This window comes from Giraffa tippelskirchi, chromosome 1 (genome assembly GCF_054371585.1).
Source record: "Giraffa tippelskirchi isolate mGirTip1 chromosome 1, T2T-mGirTip1v1.2.pri, whole genome shotgun sequence".
NCBI lineage: Eukaryota > Metazoa > Chordata > Mammalia > Artiodactyla > Giraffidae > Giraffa > Giraffa tippelskirchi.
In genome coordinates this window covers 27,519,893-27,540,704 of record NC_137275.1, presented here as the reverse complement: position 1 = coordinate 27,540,704, position 20,812 = coordinate 27,519,893, and the positions used below count along the sequence as shown (strand labels likewise).

At 35.4% G+C, this 20,812-nt stretch overlaps 1 protein-coding gene and 1 long non-coding RNA gene across 20 annotated transcripts in view; both read right to left on the bottom strand.

Annotated features, from left to right (window-relative positions):
- ANKRD17 (ankyrin repeat domain 17) overlaps positions 1 to 20,812 on the bottom strand; it is a 180,789-nt gene that overhangs the window by 141,610 nt on the left and 18,367 nt on the right. For 6 of the 19 annotated variants that reach the window (XM_081586785.1, XM_081586787.1, XM_081586775.1 and 3 more), the window contains exon 1: positions 881 to 962. The exons of 9 other annotated variants lie outside the window; for them this stretch is intronic. Coding sequence is in view for 6 of the 10 variants with exons in the window: in XM_081586775.1 (XP_081442901.1) it covers positions 881 to 934 (54 nt within the window). In the remaining 4 variants the exon portion in view is untranslated. Of the gene's footprint in view, positions 1 to 880; positions 963 to 5,818; positions 5,899 to 9,609; positions 10,962 to 11,365; positions 11,376 to 20,812 lie in introns of those variants that run through there. 4 more of the 19 variants (XM_081586777.1, XM_081586791.1, XM_081586797.1 and 1 more) reach the window with 4 other exon arrangements.
- Positions 13,590 to 19,697, bottom strand: LOC145544310 (uncharacterized). Its single transcript, XR_014081336.1, has 2 exons — positions 18,831 to 19,697; positions 13,590 to 16,230 (listed from the first exon to the last, which is right to left on the bottom strand). It is a non-coding gene; the product is annotated as an uncharacterized LOC145544310 (long non-coding RNA).

Sequence of the window (20,812 nt, the reverse complement as noted above, 5' to 3'; positions counted from 1 at the left end):
CATCATTAAATCATCATAAAAATTAGCCAGTTTTTTTAATGAGAAGGGAAAAACCCTATAGCCCCCAAAATAAGAAAATGAGTTAAATATTTATATCTATAAATAAAAATATTTGATGGTATACTACATCCGAGGCCAAAACCAATTATAGTTTCACTTTGATATGTATTTCCTTGAACTGATTTATACGCAAATAGGTTCTATAACACTGACACATGGAGGAAAAAAGAGAAAATACAATTCAAATTTTCATGACTCAAAATGCAGATTTTTGTGAGCTCTTCAAGCAATGGTACCTTAAATTTTACAGTCTTTTCATTTTTAATTTAATAATTTATTTTATAATAATCAAAGCCACATGAAAAACCTAGAACCAGAATGTACCAGCTAAATTAGGCAATTGATATATATGTTTAATTTTACCCTAGGAACTAAAATAAGCAGCTGTTTTTAATAGTTAACTGCAAGCAAGAGTTGTGGGCTTAGATATGTAAATGAATTCTAAGACATATGATACTAAACCTACTCAAAGCTGCTTTGCAGACCCCACCTTCTAATGAGTTAATCTAAAGGTCACCACCAGCACAAGGCTTTTTATTAAGTCCAAAGCCCTTTCCTTCTTTCTTTTTTTCCCCTATCAAACATATATCTACAATTTACAAAACATTAAGTTTAAACAAATTAATTCTAGACTTATTTAGTAATCATGTGAACTAGATTGCCACATTCTCACACGGAATAAGGTCTGACCGTATCTTGCTTTTATGCTCTGCCTCCCTTTGCTCTCTCCTCTAATCTATTCATCTGTAAAATAATTCCTGCAGATAAGATTTCTTTGTTCAGATTTCGACTTTCATTCCATTTACAAACCTAGCCCTACCTCAAGAATGTCTTCTAGAACATATGCTTCCATCTCAGCCGCTGCCTCCACCATGTTTTAGCAAACTGCCATGTTTCTCACTGCACTATGATTAGATCACTGCCAGCAGGAACACTCCTCTGTGTCAGCAAGGGAACAGGAAATGGAATGTTCTATTACATGCCTAAAGCAGCTTAGCTGTTCACTAGCCAGGCATCTACCAAAAGAGCAGGGGGTGACTCACTGTGTATTTTTTAAAGATACAGAAGCTCTATTTCAAAGCAAACTTCAGTCAAGTAATTTCAACAGACAAAATAGATACAGTCTCTTATATTTTACCATTTCAAATTTTAAAATTCCAAAATTTCAAAAAAGAAATAATAATGTATTTTTTAAAAAGCTTAAACACATCTGGCTTCCTGGTTGAACAAAAGAGGTTGAAGTGGGTTACGTAGCAATTTATCCTTAGTAAATCTTAGTGAGATTAATGGCTGTATTAAATACACAAAGAGGGAGGCAAGTTGATATCAAATTAGGAATTTGTTACATCGGGCATTTGCATTATATAATACATATAGGAGCTGACTTGCAGGTGTTACAATAATAATTTAATGTAGCTTTTTAATGGTAATATGGTATTCTATAAACTAACCACTTGGAAATATCTAAGAGAAATGAGATTAATATTCAACAGATTCACAATCATTGAAGCAAGCCATAACACATCAAGGTTATATGCATTTTCTAGAAATGCCTTTAACTTTATTTACCAACCAAAGAAATGGCCTCTCCCTCTCTTATAATAAATACTACAAAAGATTAAACTATTTCAGATGCATGAAATTTAGAAACACTGTTTCTGGATAATTAAATAGCAAATATGGGTGATTCATGATAGAGCTAATTTTTTATTATATTTACCAGTGTAATAGAGCCTCATTTCAGTGAAATTATTGAGTTGGCCAGAAAGTTTGCTTGGGGCTTTCCGTAATATCTTACAGAAAAACTCAAAACTTTTTGGTCAACCCAATACTCTGTCAAATTTCTTCCTTATGTAATCTGGAATATAGAAAACACAATGGGAAATGAAAAATGTTTTATGCTCTATTCTATAGTATTAACACAGTAACCCTGCACTTTAAAGAGTGCCATACAAACTGAACTTGAAGTAATCACTCAATTAGATTAACAACTTTAATTGTAACTTTAAGGTGAACAGTTCCTCTAGTCTAAATTTTTCTAACCTAACTAAAGAAAGTGAATTTTTTTAAAGGGAAGGAAAAAGGAAAAAATTAAAGGGAGTTATTAATAACACATATGGTCAAATCTAAGTGATGATATGAATGGCCTTTCCAGCCAGTAATGTCTTCTCAAAGTGATGTTGTTTTTTACTATAAACATCTTGTAATTTTCTTGGGCCTTAGTTTATTTATTTGTAAAATGTGATAACATTAACTCAACAATGGATTGTTGGGCATCCCTGATGACTCAGTGGTAAAAAAGCAGGAGACATGCATTTGATCCCTGGTCCAGGAGGGTACCACATGCCACAGAGCAACTAAGCCTGTGTACCACAACTACTGAGCCTGTGCTCTTAGAGCCCAGAACCCAAAACTACTGAAGCCTGTGCATCCTACAGCCCGTACTCTGCAACAAGAGAAACCACTGCAATGAGAAGCCTGTGCAGGCAACTAGAGAGTAGCCCCCACTGGCAACAATTAGAGAAAAGCCCACACAGCCAAAAATAAAATAAGCAAATCTTTAAAACAAACAAAAAACAAATATGTACTATCTACTGTATATCAGAAACTATCCTAGGTACAATCAACAAGACAGATTAAATTTCTTCTAAACAGGTATATATGAAGACTCAATGAGATAAAGTATCTACTACTCAGTTTCTGATTATGTAGGAGCCATCTTTACTGTGTCAGGCAATACACAAATCACTATTTTTTAAATAAACAAGTTATTTAACCTTCACAATACCCTAGGTGATAATAATTGAAACTAATACCATTAATAACTACCTTGTGCTTACTATATGTGATAAACTATTTTAAGCACTTTCTATATATTAACTCATTAAATCTCCATAAAAGAAAGGCAGGAACTATTATTATCTCCATTCTGGAAACTGAGGTACAGAGAAGTTAAGCAACTTTCCCAACTTACTCTCAACTAAGTTAACAAGCTAAGATTTGAACCCAGGTTCAGTTCAGTTGTTCAGTTGTGTCTGACTCTTTGTGACCCCATGAACCGCAGCACGCCACGCCTCCCTGTCCATCACCAACTCCCGGAGTCCACCCAAACCCATGTCCATCGAGTCGGTGATGCCATCCAACCATCTCATCCTCTGTCGCCCCCTTTTCCTCCTGCCTTCAATCTTTCCCATCATCAGGGTCTTTTCAAATGAGTCAGCTCTTCACATCAGGTGGCCAAAGTATTGGAGTTTCAGCTTCAACATCAGTCCTACCAATGAACACTCAGGACTGATTTCCTTTAGGATGGACTGGTTGGATCTCCTTGCAGTCCAAGGGACTGACTCTCAAGAGTCTTCTCCAACACCACAGTTCAAAAGCACCAATTCTTCTGCACTCAGCTTTCTTTATAGTCCAACTCTCATATTCATACATGACCACTTGAAAAACCATAGCCTTGACTAGATGGACCTTTGTTGACAAAGTAATGTCTCTGCTTTTTAATATGCTGTCTAGGTTGGTCATACCTTTCCTTCCAAGGAGTAAGCATACTTTAATTTCATTGCTGCAATCACCATCTGCAGGGATTTTGGAGCCCAAAAAAATAAAGTCAGCCACTGTTTCCACTGTTTCCCCATCTATTTGCCATGAAGTGATGGGACCAGATGCTATGGTTTTAGTTTTCTGAATGTTTCTGAACCCAGGTAAGTGGCTCCAGAGTTTGTCCTCTGAACCCTCTACTATACTTCCTCCAGATCATATGATCCTCAGTTTACAGGTAAGAAAATCAAGTTGCACACAATACAGAGTTATAAAGCAGAAGTGAGATTCAAACCCAGAATGGTCTGACTCCAAAGGATGTGTGAAATTAATGGAAAGCAAATGATATTAATAATGTTTTCCCAAGAACATATATAGTGCTTACATTTCTGTTGGAAGCTTCTCAAACAAAAGAATGTCGTGTAGAGACACAGCTTATGAAGAACTAGAAAACTGGCTCTCACTATTTCCCTCCTTCCAGTTCAGTCCGTTCCTTACCTCAAATAAATTGCCTCATCCTTAGATTAAGAGAAGTCAACAACAAAGTTTCTCTTTCTCAAACCTTTTTCCAAGAGAAGCAAGTAATGACAGATTTGAATCCAAGGAACTCACGTTCACTCTTATTTCCCATAAGATAAGAATAGGCTTTCTAACTTTGACAAATAATCAGGCCCCTAAGGTTCAAGTCAATCAAACCATTCACTGTCTCTTTATCCTCTGGTCTAGGATTATACAGTGCTGCTCTTAAGCTTTTGACATTTACTGTTAAGTTTTTACTAATAAAGATGTCATTATAGCTTTCTTACAGAATTACAGATGTTTATATATCATGTATCATATCTCTCCCTTACAGATCACAAGCTTGATGAAAGCAGGAAATGCTTTGTTTGCCAGTGTATACCCAGGGCCAGCAGTCTCTGGCAGAGAGCAAGGACTTAATATTTGTTGATTAAATTAACAAATGCATGAATAAAGGAATCATCTGACATCCAGTTATGCATCCTAATCCCTTTAATTTATCTTATTTATTTTTGGCTGTGGTGGGTCTTTGTTGCTATGTGTGGGCTTTCTCTAGTTGTAGTCAGCAGAGGCTACTCTCTGTTGCGGTGCACAGGTTTCTCTTGTTGCAGAGCATGGGCTCTAGGGCAAGTGGGTTTACTAGCTGTGGCATATCCACGGCAGGTGGAATCGTCCCAAACTAGGGATAGAACTTGTGTCCTCTGCACTGGCAGGTGAATTCTTAACCACTGGATCATCAGGGAAGCTCTCCTAATCCCTTTTAAAATATTGCTACCACTAAGAATTACTTGTTCTGCGATTATTATCTTTAGACCATTGAAATAAGATATTAGAAATATTGAATTTAAACATAACATACATTTGAGACTTTCTGTAATTCTTTGTTATACAGCAAAGTAATAATTTCTTCTTAATTTTATTTTCTGGTTCTTTTGTTAATATGAGGACCTGTGCCACAGCACAGGTTACTTTGGGGGAACGAGTGTGTGAAAGGAGATTCATATACATCTGCTGTAAGATCCTACATTCTAATAGTAAGCCAACTTCCTTCTAGTTCAACCACAATTTGAAGGCAAAAAAACCTGTTTCCCCATGTGCCTAAAATGGATTTTAAAATCTTTAATTTTCACCTAGGGCAAAAGCATTAAAGTATAAATAATAGTTAACCTACTAACAGTTATGCAAACAAACACAAACAAATGTAACTTAAATCATAAAGGAGAATACTTAATACAATAAGCTCCAAATGTCCAAAGTGAAGAGAAAAGCTTCTCATAAAAAGTAGAGGAAAATGACAGAAGAAGCTCAATAAATAGCAAGACTAGATAAAGGAATCTTCTAAAATTTAGTTTTATTTAGCCCAGCACTTATTTCTTTGAACAAAGAAAAAGAAAACCAAACACACACACACACACACACACACACACACACACAGAAATTTGTTGACAAGCAAGCAACCCTATTTTGTATGGTTTTGTTCCTCCACATAAAACATTGTGTTTTTTTCCAATCAAATCTTCCTTGTAAAGTTCTGCTCCCATCAAATTTTTTTTTCTATTTAGGAAAGGTCAAGACTTTTTCAAAATCCACATTTTTAAACAAAACAAAGACACTTAATTGGTTGCAGCATAAATATAATTATTTCACCCATCTACATAAAAACAAACTACTAGAAAAAGAAAATCTGAACCAATCTCACCTCTTATAATGTATGAAATGTAGTCATTACATCTCTATTTTTCTCGTTTCTACTCTATTTCAGCAGAAGTGTAAAATAGCCTGGACCAAGCATAAATGACATACATACATTAAAAAGTTAAACAGAATTTAAATTAAAAGGCTATCAAAATCTGGTCAAATTTCTGATAGTGTATATACATTACTAAAATAACTATATATAACTATCTCTATAAATTTACCTTATATTTCTCCTAAACCAATCATGTTACAATATGACTGGGGCTTTCTGATGTATCTAATACAGCATAGTAATATTCTTTTCATTACCTTCACAGGTTACTTTTTCTTTAAACTATGGTTTTTATCTACAAAGCAATGTGCAAACATAGAAAACATTCCTGTATAAAAGACAATATAGGGAGAAGTAAACCTATCTCTCACCAACCCCTAAAAGGCACAACTTGTGTCTTCTTCCAGAAATAACCTACATATATGAAGCATACCTTAGCACAAGATTATTTTTTATAAAAACGGAAGGATATTCTACATACTTTCCTACGTCTCCATTTTAAAATGTAATATTCTATAATCGTTTCAGATTTGTATATGTCTATCTCTCTCTCTGATTTTGATAGTTATTCAAATTTCACTAATAAAATCCTGTATTATAATCAGTTCCCCTTTGATGGGCATTTGTGTTGCTCTAACATTTTGTAATACTGCAATGAATATGCCCAACAAAAGGTCATACATACTCTGCATATACTTGAATATAACCGTACAGTAAATTTCTTGATGGAAACATGGATTTAAAACTATGTCACTGCTGAACTCTCAAACTACTGGGGTGGTACATTCCTCTGCTAGTCAATCAGTCATGTACGACTCTTTGCTACCCCATGGATTGCAGCCCACCAGGCCCTCTGTCCACGAAATTCTCCATGCAAGAATACTGGCGTGGGTAGCCATTCCCTTCTCCAGGGTATCTTTCCAACCCCCGGATCATATTGGGATCTCCTGCATTGCTGGCAGATTCTTTACCATCTGAGCCAAATTCCTTTAGGACCTATTAAAACATAACTTTGGGGTCAGTAGTATATTTGGCTGACTCTGGTTCAGTATTCTCTTAGTCATCATATTCTCTCATGTACAGTTAAGGGAAATTAAAATGTTAAAGTAACCTAAAATGAGTTCAGACTAGTAAAATCAAGGGAAACACAAGCTGAATTCCATTACTTCTGTAAGTTGCTTGGTATTAAAACAGTAAATGGCAGGTTGCCCACTATTTTATGCACTGTTCTGACACTCTCCCCTGGAAGAAAACAGGTACAAAGATTAAGACAGAGGCATGACTAAGAGGAAGTTGTTAAGGATGATATTCATGTGTCTCTGCTCTCTCTGCCCTATGCCTCAGTATGGTTTAAAAACTTTTGTACTAGCGAATGGTGGTATACAGTGTGGGGTAGTGTCATAACCAACTTGAAAATTTATTAATTACAGAATAACAATAAATCCCTGCCTTAAAAAAAAAACCTTATGTTTGACGCTTTGACATAAATCACAGCAAGATACTCGATGACCCACATCTCAGAGTAATGGAACTAAAAACAAAAATAAATAAATGGGATCTTATTAAACTCAAAAGCTTTTGCACAGCAAAGGAAACCATAGACAGGATGAAAAGGCAATCCTCAGAATGGGAGAAAATACTTGCAAATGAAGCAACTGACAAAAGATTAACCTATAAAATATACAAGCAGCTCAGACAAATCAATATCAGAAAAACAAACAACCCAATCAAAAAACAGGCAGAAGACCTAAACAGACATTTCTCCAAAGAAGACATACAGATGGCTAATAAACACGTGAAAAGATGCTCAGCATCACTCATTATTAGAGAAATGCAAATCAAAACTGCAATGAGGTATCACCTCACATTGGTCAGAATGGCCATCATCAAAAAATCTACAAGCAATAAATGCTGGAGAGGATGTGAAGAAAAGGGAACTCTCTGTACTGTTGGTGGGAATGTAAATTGATACAGCCACTATGGAGAACAGTACAGAGATTTCTTAAAGAAAAAGAACTAAGAATAAAACTACCATATGACCCAGCGATCCCACAATTTGGCAAATATCCTGAGAAAGCCACAATTCTAAAAGACACATGTACCCCAATGTTCAGTGCAGCACTATCTACAATAGCCACGACATGGAAGCAACCAAGATGTCCATTGACAGATGAATGGATAAGGAAGTTGTGGTGTATATGTACCATGGAATATTACTCAGCCATAAAAATGGACATATCTGAGTCAGTTCTAGTGAGATGGATACACCTAGAGGCTGTTACACAGAGTGAAATAAGAAAAAGAAATATTGTACATTAATGCATATATGTGTGATTTAGAAAAATAGTACTGATGAACCTATTTGTAGGGCAACAATAGAGTTGCAGACATAAAGGAGAGACTTTTGACACAGAGCAGGAAAGGGGAGAGTGAGACAAATTCAGAGAGTAGCATTGAAACATATACATTACTGTGTGTAAAATAGATAGCTAGTGGGAATTTGTTGTCTGATGGAGGAAGCTCAATTTGCTGCTCTGTGACCACCTAGAGGGGTGGGATAGGGAGGGAGGTTCATGAAGGAGGGGATATATGTAAACCCATGGCTGATTCATTTTATGTATGGCAAAAAAACCAACACAACATTATAAAGCAGTTATCCTTCAGTTTAAAAAAAAAAAAAAACTTGATGTTGGGACTTCCTTGGCACCCAGTGGTTAAGAATTCACCTGTCAGTGCAGGGTACTCATGTTTATTCCCTGGTCTGGGAACAATGATCCTACATACCTCAGAGCAACTGAGCCTGTGCTCTAGAGCCCACGCTCTGCAACGAGAGAAGTCACCTCAATGAGAAGCCTGCACACTGCAGCTAGAGAGTAGCCCCGACTTGCCACAACCAGAGAAAGCCCGTGCACAGCAACAAAGAGCCTGGGCTCTGCAACAAGACCCAGTGCAGCCAAAAATAAAATAAATAAAATTATAAAAAAATAAAACTGACAAATTATCTAATTTTCTAAAACTTCTACTTCTGTTAAATACAAATCCCATCTAGGTTTAATGGATTCAACTTAGTAAGTTGTGAAGTTTCTGCCAGAATTTAGTATTGTAAGGATTCTGCATATAATAATTCTGTATAATTCTTTGGGTATGTTCTTACTAAACTAATAAAATAGTGTTAGTCTGCCTTCCACATTTATTTCAAACTATTCTTTTTGAAAGCATAAAATTCTAAAGTAATCCTTCCATCATTATTGGGAAAAAAATTGAATGCAAACTAAGAAAAAGATGTTTTTTTTATTAACACAAAGAGCATTAAACAGCTTCTATCATAGCCTCCTCACATATATCCCAGGTCTAATTTTGATGATATTATTTTAAAATAAGGATGACTAAAACTTCACCAGAACCTCCAAAATAAATGTTAACAGTTGGACAGGTTTTTAGATATGTGAGGAACAGCTAAAAGGCTTAGGTAACAAAGGATTAAGTAAGGATATATAAAATTATACTCTCATACAAAAAACCATGCAAAGACCATGCAGTAGTATATTCTACACGTGACAAAGAGTATTTATTTCTTAAATAAAAATCTTCTCAAGTCTAACATGATAAAAAGGCTCCAGTAAACTTTTTTGGAAAGATCATTATAACTATCATTCATTTATACAAATATTTACTGAGTGCTTACTAGGTGACAGGCTTGATACTACAACAGTGGATATAGAATGACAAAGTTACTGTACCTTCAAGAGTCTATTATTTAGAAAAACTTCATCCTGATTCTTCATAAAGTTTAAAATCAAAATCTTCAATGATTTTTTCCATCTTCTCTGATAAATAGTTCCTTTCCATTTTTCTTTAGTCTAATAAATAAAACTCAAAACTCCACTCAGAACAGTACAAAAAGTATTATTATATTTAAACAAATATTTCATCCAGACGTAGATTCCACCCAGAACAGAACTGAATACAAGCACAATCTTGTCCAAATATAAGTAATATACTAAGCAAAGTAAAAAACAAAGCAGCTTTCCGTCCTTTCACATCTGCAATTACAGTTGTGCCTGCTGGACACTTGCATTTCTTGTCTCCACCCATGATGGGGTCACACCATGAATTCATTCTCTCCTAGTATTTCACAATAGGGTCTAGTGATTAACATTTTCACTTTCATACAAAATTGATATGATATTTATTATTTTTAGAGGAAGTTCACCTCCCAAATTTGTCTGTACAACATTTCAAAAAGAAAAAAACAGGACATATATAATAGGAATAAGTTCAATGTTTTAGGGTTTTGTTTCAAATAGGCTAAATCTATTGACAGTACAGCACTCTCAATTTGGTGAGCAATACACTAAATGTCCTATATTTAAAAGGAGGAAGTATCTACTTGTAAAATAAATATACCACATACAAACACACACACACACACACACACACACACACACAGAGCCTACCTCCCTACCTCCACTCCACAGACACAGTGGTGGGGAGAGTAGAGAGGATGAGGACAAAACCACAAATAACAACAAATGACAAGCCCAAACCCAATTTTCTGAGTCACCAATATCTACTACCTTTATAAAGGACAAATATTCTACTCCAGGGGACATAACAAACAGTTTCAGGTCACTTACAATAGTATCAAAGGCATGGAAGATAATCAGGATGTAAAAACTATCCAAGCAACCTTGCAATCTCATCTCTCTCTCTGGTTACTTGATGGTCTGGAGTTGCTGGCAACAAGCTCCAATCAGTCTGCTCTGTCATGATGCCCGTTACCACTCTGCTGTTCCTGGCCTAATCTATTCACAACAAATCTTGAAAGGTCTGCCTGCAAGCAACTGCTGCAAGTACTCTTTCAGATTCATAATCCATCTCCTAAGATATGTATTGCATTCAATTGCCTATGTTCTCAAAAAACTAGGCCAAAAATTGCAAAGCTTTTCCATTAACCTGATCCTGACTAGAGATAGAGAATCTTTAGGGGTCTTCACAAAAGGAAAATCTCAGAGCATAATTGTCAGAGCATAATTGTCAGAGCATAATTGTGACATTCTAAAGTTTCCAAGGTGGATCTACAGACGGGATCCCAATACAAGCACCCTCATACATACACACATATATTTAAATATGTGTGTGTATATATATATATATATATATACACACACATATACACATACATATATATACATATAAAAAAATACTGATTTCATTCACTGTAACTGTGACTCTTTGGTCATCATGAGGATATCTCACAACATAGCTATGTGAGAAGCAATGTTACCATTACTTTCAACTTCTCTCACAAATTTCAAATATTTAGTTTTACTACCAAATTGCCAACAAAAACTAACACAATATAAGTAAATGGAAGTTAATATTTACAACTTTTATGTGTGTAACAGATAAACATTATCATATTTTATGAAATTACTACTATGTTTTATGAAAGAAAACTTAACCCACATTCTTATCTTTCAAAAGGTCCCTCACCAATCGACAATTTCCATCCTCTTCAAGAACATGTATCACAACATCTCTCTGTGAAAGTAATTAATAGTGTTTAAATGGTAGCCACTGAAAAACTAATAGCTTACAAACTGTTTAAAAGTGTAACAGAACTGCCAAATATATTATGCTCAGTAAACTCTCTCTTACACAAATTCCCCGATTCCCAGTATAATGCTTCGTTTTAAAAGTACTTCTCATAAATTATTTTAAGAGTATATATTTGCATAACTTGATTTTTTTTTTTAGCACTTCAGCTTGCTTAGAAAACTACGTGTAATTTAAGTAGAATCATTATAACGTACATCAGTCTTAGGGTCTTTTGTATTTTACACTTTCAATACTTAAAGATATATAATAGCATAAGATTTAATGATTTTTAAAATCAAATGTGAAAAACATACAATTAGAAATACGCTTCCCAAAATATGTTTCTGATGCAACATTCCTAAAATTAGGCTTTCAAAAAACATTTTACCTATGTGCAGTACAAACAGGATGCCAACCTATCTTTACGTTTAAGTGGTATCAAAATAAAATTAATTCCTTCACTCAGTAAGCATTGTCCAGTCAGGGACATAAGACCCATCTTTAGAAGGATAACAAAGGCCATTTCTATTCCCATCTTTCAACTCTTCCAGTTCTTCCAGAAGATAATCCTATCTCCAGTAGCTGTAGCTCTCCCTGATCACATGACTTCCTTCTTATGGACAAATCATGCTTCTAATCCCAGTCTTCAGTATGTCAGAGAAAATGAATGTCATTTTATTTAGGGCTATTGGTGGGAAGGACTCAAAATTTTCTAATACATCTAAATTTTTAACAACAAACATTTTTTTTAAAAAAGAATCATGGAAATGAGTCCAGAATTGACATACAAAATCAAGAGGGTAAGTCAGTCAAGAAATACTTATGCATCTTACATAAAAATATTCATATATGCTATGCAACTTCCCAATTTCCTGGAATTAATTTCATGTGTCCTCTATTTCTACCTCACATAGTTTCTAAAAACTATGTGGTCCTGGAATGTCACTTTATAAATAAAAGTATCATTATCTAACTAGGTAAATACAACACATCTGCAATGTTTTTAGTATTATAAATGTGATGCATGAAGGTGGGATTTTAAAAATTCAAAGGCTGCAAAGGCACAAGATGAGCAGTAAGTCTTTTTGTTACTTGCCTGCAATAAAATAGCAATACACTGTTACAACTGCTAACTGATTTGTAGTGTGGTTACAAGCTTAACTTTAATACCATTTGACTTCTGTTTCTTGATTTATTAATTTTTATGTGTTATCTATTGACTGCCCACTGAAGAAATGAACACTGACTCTTCCTTTGTTGCCCTCTATCTCTCAATTTTAAGGGTTATAACATTTTTTATTATGAAAGTTTATAACTATGCTGCTGCTGCTGCTAAGTCGCTTCAGTCGTGTCCGACTTTGTGCGACCCCATAGACGGCAGCCCACCAAGCTCCCGTCCCTGGGATTCTCCAGGCAAGAACACTGGAGTGGGTTGCCATTTTGTAACTATACTCCTTAACTATTTCACAACTATAATTAAGTCTATTTTATATATTTTCTAGGTTGATTCTAAAAACTAAAAATTAACTGCATTTATAGCATGACTAGGTAAATACTAACCCCTGAAGGAAATGCGACATAACTGGTTGAACGAGAAGTGTCCGTGTAGTCTAAGAATTTTTTTCTAGTTCTCTTTAGTTCTTTTTGAAGGTCCACGATTGCCACTGTAGGTACCAGTTTCCTCCCCTGATACTTCCCTACCACCACATCCTCTATCTTGGATTATATTTCCCATTGTATAATAGTATCTCAAATATATTTATATAAGATACATAGTTTTTTCTAAGGGTAAAAATTTACTTGTCTTCTCATGATAAATAGTAAAGTATAAAAAATTTAGGTCCAAATCTATTTTTCCCTAAATGGTGAAAATACTGCTTTGTCTTCAAGCATTCAGCATGGCTGCTAAGATTTCAGTTATTTGATTTTTCATTTTTTATTCCCGCTCTCTGGCAGTAACTGAGAATTTTCTTTTTATCCTTAGAGCTCTGAAATTTTACCAGATGTGTCTAGATGTAGGTCTTTTTTCACTCATCCTGCATGGTACTACATGGGCTCCTTTAATCTGAAATTTGTTATCTTTCTTCTGCTCATGAAATTTCAATTATTTCTTTCAATATTTTTCTCCTTCCCACTTCCTGTACTTTACTTCTAGAACTAATGTTTACAGATGTGAAAAGTTTGTGATATATTTTCCATACCTCTCCATTTTTCCAGATCTTTTTTTCTTTTGCTTTATATCTAGAGTTCTTTGTCTTTAGCTCAAAATCAATAACACAGTCTTGATTAATGCTAAATTATTATTTAACCCATTCATAAACATTTATCATTGTAATTTTCAAAACCTCTTCTGGTTCTCTGCCACTTTTTCAGTGAAACTCTGATTAATCATTGCAACATGTACTTAAATCTTAGTAAAATATGTATTACATTTTTTTTTCTTTGAAGTTTTCTTCGGAATTTTATCTGAGGTCAGTTGTTCTTTCATTCCTCTTAATCATCTTCCATCTTGATTCTCCTCAATTGTTTGTTTATATTGGCTTATAAAAGATTACTTTTGGCTTTCTCTGACGTTGTTCGGACTTGTTTTTGCAAATGGTGTCTCACTTAAATGGGAGTGTGATACCATTTAAGTAGTCAGGGCATACAGATAAGCAGGCACCCCAGAAAGGTACCTAAACAAGAAGTCAGGCTTGCTGGGATCCACCAAAAGTGCTTTTCTCTAAAGAAGCAAGCTTCAGTGCCTCTGCTACTCTCTCAGATTCCAAGATCTCAGATGTCCTACTGAACTGTTAGTCTACTTTCTTAAAAGAGAACAGTTCTTAGACTTTAGGCCTGAGGGCAGGCACCACTGCCACCAGAGCTGTTTAGACTGGAGGAAGGGCAGGATGGAGATCCAACTAACCCAGCACTTTGGAAAGTAACTCTTTAAAACTCTTGATTATTACCCAATTACTACTGTTCTCTGTACTTGTTGACTCCAAGCCTGGAGCCTTTCCAAGGTTCCCCTAGGAAAACCTGAGCTTACCTCTGGTATCTTGGGTTCCAGTTTCCTTTGAGATTTTGCTGTCAATGCGATCCCGTGAACTTTCTATCTTCTTCAAAATTTCTGGTCCTCTGATGGTACCTGTAGTGGACTGTGAACTGTAATTTTACTATTCAACATGCTTTATCCCCAGCCCACTTTTCTAGTAATATAATCCCTCATGTCTGTGGGGAAAATATTCCACGTGATTTGGGTAGAGGTGAGTCTTCCCAGCCACCACTGGCTAGAACATCCCAGTCCCTCTCCTTTGGCAGCCATCTTTGCCTAGCTTAAAATAAAACTAATTCAAGAAGAAAAGGAAGACTAAAAATGTTGCGAGAAAACCAGTACTGATAATATTATTCAAACCTGGACTTATCTATGCCTAAAGTTGGATCTTCTTCCCTCTTCCCCACACACATCTGAGCACACACAAAGTTAAAGAGCTAATGAGGTCCCTTACTCCTCTTTAAGGTAGTTTGACCAATGTAATAACATCTGTTTCTTGCTTTTCAAAACTGTGGTTTAGTTCAATCTTTAAATAACCTAAGTGGGATCCTGGGAACAAAGAAAGTTAAAGGAATGCAATCGATGCACTATATTTAAAAGAAAAGTTAAGACAAAAACTGTAAAATAAGCCAGAAGAAGTCAAATTAAAATTTACAGTTTGGTGTTAAACACAGAATGAGGAAATAGCTATAAATATTAAGTACATCTTATCATTCCCTAAGACATATGTCATACCTATAGGGGAAAAAAAAGCAGATACAAAAACCAGTTATCTCTCAACAAGTTTTACCCCCGAGTCAAGATTCCAATGATTTCAAAAAGAACAAGGAAGGAAAATTTGGTAGTGATTTAAAATGTACTAATCTATTATATCCCCAAAGAAAATCCTTTGAAAGGTTATATAGTGTCAACTTCTGGAAGAAAAATTATTTATCTTTGATATGATTATTTGGAGAGAGGTATGGAAGGAGTTGTTTACTTTTTAATTTTAGAGAAGATAAAAAGCACAGGTCATTGATGTCAATGGATGAAAGATGAAATCTGGTACTCTTCAGCTAATATAAATAATCCAAGGTTCAAAGACCTATGCCTCAAAAGTTTAATCCTACTGAAAAATCTGCAAAATATTGTATGAATATATTTAAGTACATGTGAGGGAGCATAGGTCCACAGTTTTCTTCAGAATCTAACTAAAATCCAGGAGCTATAAAAGGTAAAGAAAACTGCTCCTGACTGTAAAAGAACAATGAGGACTTCACTCAAATAATACATTTAACAGTTAAATACAAAAACTCCAAGTAATGAATACCTCCAATATATAAAATAGTGTACTAGATGTTTACATTATCTCCATTCTTTAGAAAAAATTATTAGTTCCAACATGGATGAACAAAAAGAAGTTAAGTAATAACTTTCCCAAAGCCACACCGTATTAAAGCAGGATACAAAAGTAAGTTTCCCCCCTTGAATTAAATCTTTCTATACAATGCCCCCCCGCTGCTCCAGGAGAAATACTGGAAAATAAAAGGCAACGCTGCTGCTAAGTCGCTTCAGTCATGTCCGACTCTGTGCGACCCCATACACGGCAGCCTACCAGGCTTCCCCGTCCCTGAGATTTTCTAGGCAAGAACACTGGAGTGGGTTGCCATCTCCTTCTCCAATGCATGAAAGTGAAAAGCGAAAGTGAAGTCGCTCAGTCGTGTTAGACTCTTGGCGACCCCGTGGACTGCAGCCTACCAGGATCCTCCGTTCATGGGATTTTCCAGGCAAGAGTACCGGAGTGGGGTGCCATTGCCTACTCCGAAAAGGCAATGGGTTATTTCATAATGGAATGTAATATTATGTTGGGCACAGAAATTATCAGGTATCCACATGTCTAGGATTTAATGAAACTGGAATACCCTTCAATTAATATTTTTAGGGAAACTTCTGCTTCTAGAAGTGAGGTCAAGAGACCTTAGTATTTGATTAAGATTTATGAATCTTAACATTCAAGACCCAATGAATGGGTCCTCTTGCTATTCTGTTCTTCTGGGCTCTGTGGGAAACAAAATGAAGTTTCTTGTGCATGGAAGACAAAAAGCTACAATACCAAGCCCATGTTTTTTATGTCTTGGGATACAAGATAATAAGAGAATCAGGTGATAAGGCTAAAGCAGGTAAGAACTTCTACATATGCAAAGACCTCCCACATACCTAAGACACATTAACAACTTAAAATATATTCCAGAACTAGGCTCTGGCTAAGAGAATTCAGAATCAGAGTTTGGGTTGGAGCCAGAAAGCTGACTGGGAGATGGTAATACTGGGCAGAGTAAGAAAAGCAAAGCAGGAAAGGTACAAATGAAAGAACAATCCACAAAGCAAGTTAGGGCTATGTTTTAAAGATTCTGAGATTTAAGAAAACAGGATACTCATATCTTTGCTTTATACTTTGCCATTTTATCTAGAACCACTGGAATCACCTGCTAAGTTTACAGCAGAGAAGTCATTGAAATATGGTTTGCTTCATGATTCCCAAAAAAGCAGATAAGAATAAGAAAAGGATGCTGCATTTTCCATTACTCTTATCTCTCCCTCTATTAACAGTATGGTTAAGCAGTAAAAAATTTTAAATTCTGGAGGAACTGAAGAATATATTCTATTTAAGTACTAAAGATCTAATGAATTCTGAATATAATCCTAAAAGATCATCTAATCCATACAACTATCATTTGTAAAATCTTCACTACAGAATTGGAGAAAGGAATGGCAACCAACTCCAGTATTCTTGCCTGGAGAATTCTATGGACAGAGGAGCCTGGCAGGCTACAGTCCACGGGGTCACAAAGAATAGGTCATGACTGAGTGACTAACACTTTACAATAGAATCCCACTTTCTATGCTAACATTGGCTTCACCCAAAATAAATTAATCTACATGCACAATTACAGCCAAAGAGTTTTACTGGCAATCTATGGATTCAATAAAATAATCAAATTAAATGGAGTTAGGAAAGAAAATAAGAGAGTCAAAATTTTTTTAATTACAGATTTTAAATTGTACTTTTTAAAAACAGTCAAACATACCACTAAACAGTAACCCAATTCACAATGCTCTCCATCATTCCTCAAACTTCAGTTTTAAGAACTAGTATTTATGGAGACTGTTACGAGTTCACAAATGTTTTCACACAATGATCTCATCTGACCCCCCCCACCCAAAAGAAGATATTATGATGTCCCTCTTATGTGAGGCTCTGAGATTCAGCTCGCCTATCACACTTACTTAACAGCATGAATTAAGACATGTAGTAAGTCTAAGACAGCGTACTTCTCACTTCACATCTTAACAACTTATCTACAAGTTATGTATTTTGATTTGATGTTCCAGAAAAGGTACAGAATAGTATACTATTTACTCACAATCTATGAAATCCATCTCAAGATCACATGAATTTTGCTAAAGATGGACTCAGGGAAATAACAAGATGTAACAGAACAGAGTAACATTAACTACACTCCAATAGAGTCTTTTTTTTAAGGAAGTGGGGTGCAGTTCTATAATCTGGTGTTCTAACCAACTCTTAAATGTACCAGGACTATTACTACTTATGTATAATGACCCAGAGGTATGTCATAAATTAGAAAAAGACATCATTCACACAGATCTGTAAATAAGACCTAAATACAAGATAAAATGAGCTAGTGAGTTCTATAATTTATACCAAATATCTCTTGAGCCAATTAGGGAGATCAGGGAACAGAAGGGAAGCACTGAACTATACCAGTTAAAAAAAAAGCAGACTTTGATATGAGACTGCTCATGTTTATATTCTATTTCCATCATTTACTGTGACCTTGAGCAAGTTATTCTTTACCTTGATTTTTTTTCAACTACAAACTGTGGATAATAGTATTATCTACCTCTTAAGAGTTGTGAGGATTAAATAAGATACTTATACATAATTATAGTATATAGTAAACACTCATTAAAATATTAGTTATTGGGGTTATAATTACCCAATGTGCTAAGTGTTATGAATACTTTCAGGAAAGAGGTGATATTTTATTTGTCTCTTAATGGATAAAACAGTTAACAGAGAGTGACATCCACAGAGACTAGATATTAATGGGGCTTGAAACCCGACATATGACATAGCACATCCTAAAACATACTAAACCACTAAAAAACCATTATAGTTTAAAAAATACAGAGCTCATTCACATAATAAAATGTGAGTTACAGAAACAGACCCATGTACCTTTGGTCTAGCACTTTCACCACTGAAATATATCCTAAAATACAAACATACACACAAAGAGATACATATCAAAAAGAATCCACTGCAGTATTATTTGTAATGGAAGAACACTGGACAAAACCAAAACACTGGCTATAAACATTCAACAAAAACAGGGAAATCATGATACCTGACAAGGGAACATTCCACAGCCATTAAAAGGATTAAGATAATCAATATGCGTTTACATGGGAAGAGTCTATGGTAAGATTATTAATTTTAAAAAGAAAATTTCAGAATATCTATATAATGACCCCCTTTACATAAAACAAAAATTTGCTTACACAGATACATGTGCAGATATATATGTGCAAATACATAGAAAGCCATGAAAATCTATACACTTAAAATTTATACCTTGGGAGCTTCCCTGGTGGCTCAATGGTAAAGAATCTGCCAGTCAGGAAGATCCCCTGGTGAAGGAAATGGCAACTGACTCCAGTATTCTTGCCTGGGAAATCTCATGGATGGAGGAGCCTGGTGGGCTACCGGCCATGGGGTTGCAAAAGAGTCAGACGTGACTTGGCGACTAAAATCTATACCTTGGGCTATAGAAGAATGGAGCTTTGACTCATACTTTATCTTCCTCTACTGTTTAAATGTTTACAATTTATATTTACTACATGACTTAATAAAAACAGAAAGAAGATAATGCATACTCAGGGCTCTGTAGTGACCTAAATGGGAAGGAAATTAAAAAAAAGGGAGATGGGGGAAGAGGGAAGGAAAAAAAAAAAGCGATGTATGCATACATATAGCCGATTCACTTTGCTGTACGGTAGAAACTGATAGAGCAGTGTAAAGCAATTATACTCCAATAAAACAAAAATAGAAAAAGATGAAAAAAAAGATAATGTAATCTCCCTTTAAGATTCCACCAACATTAAACAAACAAAACAAACATCAGTCACAGTTTAGCAACTTGGCTGCATACTTCCAAAGGTTTAATTTAAAGGATTCAGTACAATTAAGACTTGTCTATCTCAGGTCATATAGCAGCTCTTCTTTTTTGGTATTTCCTAAATAGCAACTGCACAAGTATTAAATTATTCCTGGTTTACTTGAAATATATCTTTAAAATATTGAAACAAAACTAAAGAACACTAGAATGATAATGCAAGAGAACTAAAACACATCCATAGTTTCTTGATTCTGCCCTAAAAGTGTATGGAGGTGTTCAAGTCCAAAGGCAGCCTAGTTAAGACTAGCAACATCACAAATCAATAAGAACATGGTATAGATCATGGTGGGCTTCCCTGGTAGCTCAGCTGATAAAGAATACACCTGCAATGCAGGAGACCCCAGTTCAATTACTGGGTCAGGAAGATCCCCTGGAGAAGGGACAGGCTACACTAGTATTCTTGGGCTTCCTTGGTGGCTCAGATGGTAAAGAATCCACCTGCAATGTGGGAGACCTGGGTTCGATCCCTGGGTTGGGAAGATCCCCTGGAGGAGGGCATGGCAACTCACTCCAATATTCTTGCCTGGAGAATCTCCATGGACAGAGGAACCTGGTGAGCTACAGGCCCTGGGGTCACAAAGAGTCAAACACGACTGAGCGACTAAGCACAGCACACGTGGATGCTGGTAGCTTCCCTGGCAGCTCAGTAGTCCATGGAGTCATAAAGAGTTGGACACGAGTTAGCAACTAAACAACATAGATGCTGGTGCTGAAAGGACCTACTTTAGCAGAAACTTGGAAGAGAGGAAGGGAAGAAAGAAGCCAAGCCTGCTTACAGGTTTACAGGAAGAAAAATATATATACATACATATATACATATATATATACACACATGGATTTAAAAAGACCACTAAGTAAAGTGAAAAATATGGAAAATTACTTTGTTAACCATAAAACCCTACAGATGTTAGCTATTTATTAAAAAGTACAGGAAACTGCTTAGTGCTAACAACTAATTTTAAGGACCGTAAGCTTATACAAATGTAATACATACAAAGATGTACGTACTGAGCAGAAATAATCCAGTCTATCATTCTATTATTTAAATATATGAAATGACAGATG